Here is a 12,104-nt window from a genome sequence, read left to right as displayed (position 1 = left end):
TGTGGAGAAGGAAAGTGTGAAACACACAGCACAGCAAACACATGCAGACATGGTCCCTTCCTGCAACACAGAAGACACTCCTCACTTTGAGGGTGAATTCTTAAATCCCCTCGTTTTGGGGCTGAAACTGCCTTGGTCATCTTGTTTTCTGACATACATTGGGAATAGACAGCAGGATTGTGTCGTTTTTGTTCTGTTGGACCTCTCAGTGGCTTTTAATACCATCAGCCATGATTTCCTTCTGGACCACCAAGCTGGGTTGGACCTAAGTAATTTTACCTAGAGGGCAGGTTTCTGCAGGTGGTGCTGGGGAGTTCCACTTTGCTGTTGTTCATTCTTTCAGTTTGTTCTTACTCAATGGGAAATGTGCTTTAGAGTCGGACTAGAAAACCTGTATCTGAAGTTGGGTCTTAGAGACAGATTAGGGCTGCTGTTGGTGTGCTGTCCACCCAGTGGCCCAACAGCCTCCCTCACTGAGCTGGTCACAGTGGTCCTGGAGGAATCCCAGACAAGAATTCTGGCTGACCAACTTGGGATTTCATGGCCTCCATGGCACCCATGGGACTGTCTCAGTTTGTCATAGGCCTGACATACAGAGCTGGGCCTACCCTTGACTTTGTCTTTGCTCCAAGTAGGGAGAGGGATGTTTTGAAAACAGGAAACTGTGATTGAATGTTAATTGACATGATTTAATTGATGGTATTGTGCTACAGCTAATTCTGCTATAATTGTGACCTCATCTTTTACTAGAATGTCATTGTGACAAGTGCCTGCAAAGGTTGTTATGTGCTGAGTAAATGTCCCTCCTCAACTTTTTCCATCATATGGTGCACATTTGACAGCTAGTTTGCAAAGTACAGATACAAGTGTCCGCATTCCCCAATTTAACAGCAGTGGCAGAGGAGAGAACTGTTGGGCATTGTGTACTCACTGAGGGTAATTTCATGCTCATCCACCTCATTGTGTAAGTCGCTTCCACATGTCTGGGTCCTGCTGGTGACATATGTATTGAGCATGAGATTTGGCCACAGGTGGAAATATGGTAGCTTCTCATAGCAGCAGAAGGAACCATACCATGTCATTGTTCCTCCTGTGTACTAGTGTGGCAGTGGACCCAACTGCACAGATGCAGCTCCCACACTGCAGTGGTAATGAGTAAATCAGTTTGGAGAGGAAGTACAGCTTTGCTGTCTCTTCTCTTGAAACCAAACAGGAAGAACAGGAATGGAAGAGAAGAGCCTTGGTACTGCCTCCTCTTCCCACTGACAAGTCTGTACGAGGCACTGATGCTCGGGCACCAGCTTCTGCCCCTGTAATATTTTTCTTATTACAAAATACTCTTACTTTCGCTGGAATGTAAATGCCCTCCTTCAATGAAGCATAGATCAGCTGCGTAATTGAGGTGTTTGTGTACCTGCTCCATGGTAAGTCACCTGCAATGAGTCTTACGGTTCCAAGTGCTCTGTTCTTGTGCTGGTGCAGTGCTATACAGTTCTTCATTGTGAAGTCATTTAATGAGTCCATTGTGACTGGCAGAACTGGAAGACACATTAGAGAGAGAAATATCTTTAGCCTGGGATCTTGAGGAAGCTTGTCAACATGTCTCTTAAGTTCCCAGGCTTCTTGTCCCAGAGTCTAGTTTCTGCGTCGCTAGATCACTTCTGTAATAGTCACTTCTGATGTGAGTTGCAGGATGCTTTTCCGACTCAGTAAAAGACAACTGCAATCATACATTCTAAAATAGGCGAGTGACGGAGGGAAGAAAGTTGGACCTTCATTGTAGTGCAGGTGTTAAAGTATGGAATGGATGCATAAGGTCTTGTGTTCCTCAAAAAAAAAGGTAAAATCCTGAAAGTTGTACTGGAAGCTGCATAGAGCATATAAATTTGCTGGACATTGTTTCATTTATATATATTATATATAAACAACGTCCAGCAAAATAACAGCTTATAATACAAATGTGTAGCTAACTTTTTGAAAATGAGGTAAATAGTCTATCATTTTATGGTGGAACAGTAATTATATAATGTTTCAGAGTGCTCATAGTGCTTCATGTATATTAACTCAGAAATCTTTACAACAATCCTGTAAGGTAAACAAGTATAATTATCTCCATACCACAGAAGTGGGGGCTTGGGTAGAATAAGAGCCTGTTGAAGGCCACACGGAGGTGAGATATGAATTAGGTACCTCCTGTTGCATTACATACCACTTGCTTGGTTGCCACTCATCTTATGGTATTAACTAGAGTTGCCATATTTCAAACCAGAACACCCCAAAAGTTTTTTTTTAGGAAACCACCAAAATTCCCCCTGGACGTCAATTCTGCCTTTGAAATCCCGGTAATGTCTATATGTATGGCAGCCCTATATTAACATAATTTATGGTATTTCCTAACCTTGCCTCTACACCCTGTGTCCAAGAACAGGCAACAACACTCCCTAGTAAAGCTCACAAACAGCTAACTGCAATAAGGATTGTCTCTTCCCATATGAACTGACCCAGACCCTTCCATTATCATCTGAGGCCCTTCGTGTGCCTCCTCCATGAGAGATCCAGAGGATGGCAACTTTAGAATGGGTGGCTCCCCATTTGTGGAATGCTCTACCCAGGAAGACTTGTCTGGTGCCATTATTATACAGGTGAAACTCAAAAAATTAGAATATCGTGGAAAAGTTCATTTATTTCAGTAATTCAACTTAAAAGGTGAAATAAATATATGAAATACTAATGACATGCAAAGCGAGATATGTCAAGCCTTTGTTATAATTGTGATGATTATGGCGTACAGTTGATGAAAACCCCAAATTAACAATCTCAGAAAATTTAGAATATTAAATGAAATCAGCAAAACAAGGATTGCAAATAGAGCAGTACTGGACCTCTGAGAAGTAGAAGCATGCATATGTACTCAGTACTTGGTTTGGGCCCCTTTTGCATCAATTACTGCCTCAATGCAGCGTGGCATGGATGCTATCAGCCTGTGGCACTGCGGAGGTGTTATGGAAGACCAGGATGCTTCAATAGCAGCCTTCAGCTCTTCTGCATTGATCAGTCTCATGTCTCTCAACTTTCTCTTGGCAATGCCCCATAGATTCTCTATGGGGTTCAGATCAGGCGAGTTTGGTGGCCAATCAAGCACAGTAATCCCATGGGCATTGAACCAGGTTTTGGTACTTTTGGCAGTGTGGGCTGGTGCCAAGTCCTGCTGGAAAATGAAGTCAGCATCCCCATAAAGCTCGTCTGCGGAAGGAAGCATGAAGTGCTCCAAAATCTCCTGGTAGACGGCTGTGTTGACCCTGGACTTAATGAAGCACAGTGGACCAACACCAGCTGATGACATGGCTCCCCAAATCAACACAAACTGTGGAAACTTCACACTGCACTTCAAGCATCAGGCATTGTGTGCCTCCCCATTCTTCCTCCAGACACCTGGTCCTTGGTTTCCAAATGAGATGCAAAAGTTGCTCTCATCAGAAAACAGGACTTGGGACCACTGAGCAACAGACCAGTTCCTTTTTTCTTTAGCCCAGGTAAGATGCTTCTGACGTCGTTTCTTGTTCAGGAGCAGCTTGACAAGAGGAATACATTTGAAGCCCATCTCCAGGATCCGTCTGTGTGTGGTGGCTCTTGATGCACTAACTCCAGCCTCAGTCCACTCCTTGTGAAAGTCCCCAAAACGTTTGAATGGTCTTTTCCTGACAATTTTCTCCAGGCTGCGGTCATCCCTGCTGCTTGTGCACCTTTTTCTTCCACACTTTTCCCTTCTGCATAACTTTCCATTAATGTGCTTCGATAACAGCACTTTGGGAACATCCAACTTCTTTTGCAATTACCTTTTGAGGCTTTCCCTCCTTATGGAGGGTCTCAATGATGGCTTTCTGCACAACTGTCAGGTCAGCAGCCTTCCCCACGTTTGTGCTTCCTACTGAACCAGACTGAGAGACCATTTAAAGGCTCAGGAACCCATTGCAGGTGTTATGGATTGAATAGCTACTGCACCTTTACACAATATTCTAATTTTCTGAGATTGTTAATTTGGGGTTTTCATCAGCTGTACGCCATAATCATCACAATTATAACAAATAAAGGCTTGACATGTATCGCTTTGCATGTCATGAGTCTATCTCATATATTAGTTTCACCTTTTAAGTTGAATTACTGAAATAAATGAACTTTTCCACGATATTCTAATTTTTTGGGTTTCACCTGTATATCTTTAGGCACCGGGGGAAAACATTCCTCTTCTCCCAGGCCTTTGGCTAATTAAACACTCTATGCCCTTTTAAAATGTGTGTGGGGCAGTTACTGTTTTGGTTTGTTACTATAGTATGTATTTTGTGTTTCTATATTGTAAACTGCTGTGTGATCCTTGGGTGAAGGGCCTAAAAGCATTATTTGCTTTTTAGCATAATATTTGCTGAAGGTATTGATGTCTTCTTGAGGGATCTAAACTTAGGCCTTAATTTCCCCCACCCCTTATGTTGTTTACAGTCTAGAGAAAGACATGGATGACATGTGTCCGGATCAGAAGGATTCAAAAAACATCATACGAGATTCTGGATATGACAGCCTCCCCAATAAGCTCAGCATACTGGATAAACTTCTTCATACGCACCCTATCTGGTTACAGCTTGGCTTGAACGATGCTGAGGCAGTGGAAGTTCTGCAGTCCCAGCCTCCTGGAGTAAGAAATGCCTTTCATTTGACCTAAATACAAAATAAATACTTATTTGCTGCACCCTTTCTTCACAGTTGTCCAGAATGGGCAACTCATGTGGTTGTAGTATTCAGACACATTGTGAATCTGCCTTATACCATGGCATACTGTTGGTTCAACTAGCCCAAATTATTTCGCCTACCACCCCCTTTTCAGAAAAACAATAACTCAGCACCCCTCACCCCAAAATCCACCTTCTTTAAGCGAACAAGTGAAGCCTGGGAAAGGGTTCCCCCAAGCCTTGGAAAACCCCTTGCCTCCAGCATGACTGCCGGATCCAGGGGAGGCGTCACTGTCCCGCAACGGTGCCCAACCTAGTAGTAAGCATCATTACAGAACAGATGAAGCATGTATGAATGGTTTTTCAAAACTTTCTTGTCTTTTCTTCTTTATGCTTCCACCACCCCCTTATTTTTATTCAACTCCCACCCAATTGCACATGAGGTTGCTACCACCCCCCTGGATTGTTCCAGCGCACCCCAGGCAGCAGTATCGCCCACTTTGGCAAACACTGATCTAGGCCACTACTGGCAACTCTGACTGGCAACAGCTCTTGCAAGCAGGGTTTCTTCCTTGTCCTTTGCCAAAGACCATTTTTGTTGGGGATCAATTCTGATCCTTCAGTCAGGAGTGTTCATGCTCTTCAATTGAGTTGAGAACCTTCCCTGAAGGTCATTTCTGGTTCTCACCATGGGGTAGGTTGTGTTTGAACTTTCAACCCCAGCTGAGGGTAATTATTATAGCCATTCCGCTGTGCCATGGCTGCATGAGTTACCTCACTGCCCATTTTTTTTGGGGGGGGGGTGAGCATCATTCACAGAGTGGACAATCAGACACTGAATAGGTTACCTTATGAAATGTTAGACTCTATTCTGTGCCTAGGTATCCCAAGTTATTGGCCTCTCTGCTGGAACTGCTAAAAGAGGCCAGCCCAAATAGAAGTCTAAAATGATATTTCTTCAAAATGTATTTTATTTTTATAGACCTTCCTTGTAAGGAAATCCACAAGAATGCAGAAGAAAGTCTTATCTCTACGTGTACCAAATGATTCTGGATTGTGTCTCAAAGAGTTTGCAATAAAAGAGAGCACATATAGTAAGTATTTAAAAACTTATCTCTTCTTCCCTTGGCTGCGCTGTGATGAGTAGAAAAATTACTGAGGTTAATTGACTGTGATTTCCCATGAACATTAGCTGAGTCAGTGACAAAGTGACAAAGATAATGAGGCTTCATCGCCTTAAATTAAGGTGCTTGTTTATAGTCCAGGTTGTCAGATACCTGTCTTGGGTTCACCTGTTTAAATTTTAGCATCTGCATGTTTGCTATACCCTTTTGCTATACACGCTTGCACTCATATAATTAGAATCTTTTAAAGCATTTTAGAAGTGTGTTTGGCGTGAGGGGGGAGAGAATAGTTCCCTTTCTATAAGGATTTATGCCTGCCACTTACGAACTTTAAAATAATTAATCAAAGTGTTCAGAAAGGGTGGTGTCACTGTTATCTTGGAGCACTGCTAAATTTTGAAATTGTTCCTTTGGGAGAACTGCTCTAGAACAGGTTGAAAACCACTATCCTGTCATGTTGTATGTGAACAGTCTTGCCACAATGAATGGCAAAACCTAAAGGACTTTTTATTCAGGGGTGTAAAACAGTTGTCTGAACATTTGTCTGTTATAAGCTGAACAAGATCTTCGGCAGCTAGATGCACACCTCTCTTACACAAGCTGGCCAGAGCAATGACAGTGGGCAAGTGCAAATTTGGGTGCATTTCTCTTTGAAAATAATGGGCGGCACCTGCTTTTGGACGCACATTCAGATATGCTCCCAGATTACACCTATAGATGGCGAAAGCATGAGTTTCCAAGGCACTGCAAAGTTTCTGTAGATGTGCAAAGTTTTGTGGGTATCTGCTAAAACCACAGGGGCAGGCAGTGCAGAAATGGAAAGTCTGCTTATATAAAGGGACTGGTTTATGCCTAATTATAATGGTTGCAGTGGTGGATGTACAGCTAATGGGAGTCATTGGCTATGAGCCGTGCTTGTGCATTTAAGATTTATTAATAGGAACATTTTCAATTTATATATATATATTGCCTTTCATTTCTCTATCTTTTCAATATGTAAAAAATTATTTGACTTCTAAAAAACTATTAGACAATAATAGCCTGATTTATATGAAAGAAATCTTGATGCATGGTTGTGATGCTGAATGGTTTGTGGAATTTGTGAATTAAAGGGCAAGTTATTTCAGCAAAATAAATAGTCTTTACTAAGATATGATGCAGCTGCAAAATGTGGCAGCGGCTGTTGGTGTGTTGTGCAGTGCAGGTTTTGTGACTCATTTAACTAACTCTTTAGACAAATGCTGAGAACTTTAAAAACAAAACAGCAACAACTAGTCCTTTTGCTACAGAATTTTGGCTGAGGTATTTCAGATGGTCAGCTGCATGTGTGGCTTTTGTTACAAATGTAGTCTGTGTGCTGCAGATTCAGTACTATGCAGAAGGTAAGTTCAACAACATTTCCCAGAACATGTATTGAGTTTGTTTTCTTCTGCTTTGCAGCCTTTTCATTGGAAGGCTCTGGAATAAGTTTTGCTGATTTGTTCAGGCTCATAGCTTTCTACTGTATTAGCAGGTAAGGATGAATTTTCTTAGACTAGCCTTACAATGAGATTGTTGTTGCCCTTTAATATTTTTCTCAAAAAAAAATACAAGTTTGAAGAATCTTTGGAGAGCCTACCCAGCAGCTGTGAGAAAGGGAGGGGAAAACATCTGGCTCTTGTTGGCTGGTGTCCAACCTCCATTCTGCTTTCTCTCTTCCCAAAACAGACCCCATCATTGGTGATTCCACCTCGTCATTTTTGAAGTGAATGTATTGAATGCTGAATTTACCTCTGTGCTTCTTCCGTCCACTGTCCCTTTTGCAGGGGTGGCCAGTCCCGTTTCGCCCCCTCTGCGCCCCACCCACCCATCCCACTTTTGTCGCATGCCAGAATGCTCCCCCCTCTCAGCATGCCTGCTTGCCCAGGGGTGAGGAAGAAGAGCGGCAATGCTGCGTGCCAGAACACTGTCCCCCCCCACGCCTTGCTGAACTCCGTGATGGAGGGCAGCATTCTGCAAGGCAGGGGTAGCGGTGAGACTGATAAGACACCAGCTCTTGCACTTCCACCGCCTGAGGCGGGTGCTTCACCCTGCCTCATCGGTGGGCTGCCCCTCACTTTCATGTCATATCTATTAGATTTTAAACAATCTAATAAATAGAAAGGTCCTATTTATTTTATTCTTTTGCACTTTATATATAATTATCGACTTTACAAGGACTTAATCATGCACACACCCAAACCCCACTTTATTTTTTCAATGTCTGCTTGAGTAGAAAGGTGAGAAAATAAGGTAAGATAAGGAGATAAGGAGCATCTAAACCGTCCCCCTCCCTAGTGATGGGGTGTAAATGAATTGGTTTCACATTCTTGCCTCCCCTTATCACTAGTGACAAAATCCTACTGCAAAAAATCTCATTGAAGATCACCGTCTTCATCGTGAAGCAGTGTGGACTGCCCTAGCACAATTATTACAGGGCCTCAGATTTGGGCAGGTGCTCACCTTGGATCGACAGAAGCTGTTCAGTCCAAGTTCCTAAGGCAATTTTTTTTCTGTCCCATCCTGTGTTCCAAATGCTTCTTTGCTCCTGGAGGCTCATCTTCCCTCTGTTGAATTACAGATTTGGCATAGGACATTTAATTATTGGCTTTGGCTTAATTTAAGCCTCACCAGTCTTCCATCCCTAGTATTGCAAGACCGTCATGAGAGCACTTGGACTAAAATCTTCATCCAAAAGCTTTATTCCTCTGGTTTATCACCACAACAGTTATTAACATTGGGCTTCTGCAAGGCAAAGGATTTAATAAGCCAATGCCTATATGACACTCAAGGACAGAATAATTTGGCCACCATGAGGAAATTTTGTCCGTGGTGTGATTATTTCCCACCTCGTCTTCTGGACACATTGGCGCCCTACTTGCAAAATTCAACAGTTCCAAAATACAGACGTGCTTTCACTTGTGCAGGATTGAACATGCTGCCTTCAGCTGTTCTTGAGGATCGATTTCAAAAAAATTGTTGAGCTTTTTGGGGGGAGAATTCTCTTCTTTACCCACTCACCCCAATGCCGCAGCAAAAAAATAAATGGCAGCCTTATGCTCTCAATCTCCGCCGTGCAGCACAAAGCTTCATGCCAAGGAACGACACCACAACGCTGCAAAAGTGTCGAAATGCACAAAGGAGGTGCCAGAACTCATTTCCGGTGAGTTCCGGCTAAAAAAAAGGCTTGAGTATCAGACTTTTTAACCAAAAAAGAGGTGCTAATACTCACCATGAAGTTGTTACAGTAAGTGCCAAACTTCTTAACAACAACAACAATAACAACAACAACAACAACAACAACAACAACAACAACAACAACAGAGGTGCCGGTACTGAGTACCCTTGAGTACCCCCTGGGGAAGCACTGGGTGGTAGTCTACTAAAGGAAATCTACTTATCTGGGATCACTGCATGTATAAGAAGAGAGACCCCAAAGTATAAAGCTAGCTAACACTACAATTTTTTATCTCCAAATCAGGGATGTTTTGCCGTTCACCTTGAAGTTGCCTCATGCTATTGCAACAGCAGCAACAGAGGCAGATCTTGAACAGGTGGCTCAGCTAGGACTGAGTAAGTATGTCTGTTGATTTAAGTGAATTTTGCTCCACCAAGCAGAGAGTGTTCAAAAGCCAAAGTAGATTCTTTTCAGCAGTCTTCTGTAACATTCCATCAACATGAAGACAACCAGTTACTGCATAGGTTTGCAAGCTGGGACAGCTTTAAAGGGACATTGGCAGTAAGGCAAGAGGAATTGGGGAAATGAGGGAGGATATGATTATGAGTGATTTATTTAATTTTATTAAGCGATTTCTATGCTGCACTATACCATAAATGGTCACAGGATGGTTAACAAAAAATAGATAATATAAAAAATAATACATAATAAATAAACAAAATGTTAAAATAGTTCTAATATGTAGCACAATTAAAAACATAATAAAAATGAAAGTCTGGGGTAAGCATTGGGTTTTTACCCAACAATGAAAAGTTGGGGTGAGACACACCTCAGTGTGGAGGTCATTCTACAGAAACAAAGTGATTATGTTTAAATTTATATGATGTGAAAAATATTTAAGTGTAAAGAAATACGTTCCATTGATGATTGATAGAGGAGACTTAGTCATGATCATTGGCTGATACATTCCATTGATGATTGATAGAGGAGACTTAGTCATTGGCTGATTAAGGGAAAATTGCTTCTCTCTGTTTTTAGGTGAAAAGTGGAATTTGTTGTTTGCTGGAAAGCTGAGATAAAATCCCTGCCTTCCACTAACAAGAATTTGGCTATAAAAACATGTAGACCAGATCACCCGTAAATGGGAGTAAACACAATTCCATATGTACAGACAGGGTGCCGTCTAGATGATTACATGATATGCCATAGTATTAGTGACACACACAAGTTATAGATGTACTTACTCATGTAGGATGAGGGATGACAAGAGTTTTATAAAATAACCCATGGATTTGGATAAAAAATGAGAGGATTTTTCGCCATCCCTCATAATACTAAAGTTGGTGGCACTGATGTTCCTAAGTCAGACAGAAATTGGAGTTTTCTGTGCAATATATACAGTATGATGGAATTTTTGTGGTGATGGCTAAGGGGCTTAGATAAATTTATGAAAAGTAGAACTGTCACCTGCTATTAGTCACTGGACCTAAATAGAATGATTCTGTGTTTCTGGGTGGCATTTGCAGGAGAGCAAGTTACTGCTTTCACGCCTTGCTTGTGGGTTTCCCCAAAGGCATATAGTTGACCACTATGAGGAAAGGGATAAACAGAACTAGATGTGATATTTATCCTATTCCACAGGATTGTGCTTAATGTGTTTAGCCCTCCGAAAATTGGAGCCATTTTTGAATGCCATAAACTGAAATATGGGATTCCTTTTGAAACTGCCAGTTCAGCATCCCCTCTGATTGGCAGCCTGAATTATTATATTTCCCAGCTACCTGGTGCTGGAGCCTTAACTTGGCCATTCTGCCACAGAGCGATTGCCCCATCCCAAAGAGAGATTATAATTTTCCAAAGAGGTTCATATTTATAACTCTGGTGCAAGTATGTATAGCTCCCAGGATTTTAGTTGGACCAGTACTTGAGTAAGTTACAACACCTAGGAATGTGTTCTGTTTATGTAACTAAGACATGTGGTTTAATTCAGCATATGTACACTTTTAAAGCCTTTTTCATATGTCTTGGCTCACTCACATGTGTACCTTCACAATGCAATTTGAGGATATGATTGGTCCAGGCTGAGGAATTGATAAGAAAAGAGCCTTCATTTCGTTTCTTTCCAGTTATGTGTGGAGCCCTTTCAAAAGAGTCTTCCATATAAAGTTTCAAAATCCCTCAGGGGCAAGATGGATTTCCAAAGCAACTTTGATGGAAAAGTTGTATGACTTGACTTGTAACAATAAATTTCTTTTGAGATTAGTGGCCAGACTGAGGTGGGACTGCAGAATTTATGGTTTGGCTCTCTTGCAGGTTCCCCTCCCCCCACAAAAATGGGTAAAATCAGCCCTGTAGCAAGATCTGAATAGAACTGCAACATGGCGGGGGGGGGGGGCAGTTTAACCCTTCCCTTGCTGTGCTATTTTTGCAATTTGAATGTGCACCTAAGCACACCCCAAGATGTTGTTCGCCCTGTGAGATACCAACATATCACAGGTGCCAAGCAAGTTTCTGTATGTTTTCCCCCCTGAGGCAGACATCTTTGGAAAGAAAGAAGTAATTCAGATTAGAAAATGGCATTGAGCTTCCTTCCCCAAGGCCAGACCTCTTGTCTGATTGGGGGGGGGGGCTCTTGTGGCTGCTTTTACTTTTGACGGGGGGAATCTATGGGAGAGCTAATTGCAGATCCTTTAACATCCCACCTCATATGCTCTTTATGGACAGACAGATCAAAGGAAAGTTTGGGAATTTAACCCACAGCATAATTTAAAGCCACAATCTCAATTCATATTAAGGAAGCAAATCAGTTGGTGTAAACTGACAAACCGTAGGCACAGCTATTTTTCTGCTTCTTGAGGCCCCTGCATCTAGAAATGAAAGCAGACATGCCGCTCTAGGCCAGGGGCTGCCTGCTCATTTGCAGTGCTTTGGAGTGATGTCTGAATTAATTCACCAAGAGAGGAGAAAGTCTGTGTAGAAGGCTGCTTCTTAGTAGTGCTGCCATCATTGGTACAAGCGAAGATAACCTGCCATGGTATATTCAAGCCCAAGCACTTAGGGGTG

The 12,104-nt window shown here is 42.2% G+C and overlaps 1 protein-coding gene across 8 annotated transcripts in view; it reads left to right on the top strand.

Moving 5' to 3' along the window:
• RIN2 (Ras and Rab interactor 2) overlaps window positions 1-12,104 on the top strand; it is a 70,743-nt gene that overhangs the window by 24,765 nt on the left and 33,874 nt on the right. For 4 of the 8 annotated variants that reach the window (XR_014550914.1, XM_083624445.1, XM_083624443.1 and 1 more), the window contains exons 4-7: window positions 4,495-4,687; window positions 5,704-5,815; window positions 7,286-7,358; window positions 9,345-9,436. Coding sequence is in view for 7 of the 8 variants with exons in the window: in XM_083624445.1 (XP_083480571.1) it covers window positions 4,495-4,687; window positions 5,704-5,815; window positions 7,286-7,358; window positions 9,345-9,436 (470 nt within the window). In the remaining variant the exon portion in view is untranslated. Of the gene's footprint in view, window positions 1-929; window positions 965-1,402; window positions 1,425-1,569; window positions 1,841-4,494; window positions 4,688-5,703; window positions 5,816-7,285; window positions 7,359-9,344; window positions 9,437-12,104 lie in introns of those variants that run through there. The other 4 variants (XM_083624446.1, XM_083624449.1, XM_083624447.1 and 1 more) reach the window with 4 other exon arrangements.

This window comes from Podarcis filfolensis (genome assembly GCF_964270895.1).
Source record: "Podarcis filfolensis genome assembly, chromosome: 7".
Taxonomy (NCBI): Eukaryota; Metazoa; Chordata; class Lepidosauria; order Squamata; family Lacertidae; genus Podarcis; species Podarcis filfolensis.
Note: the sequence above shows the minus strand (reverse complement) of the source record. Positions and strands in the feature narration are given on the sequence as shown.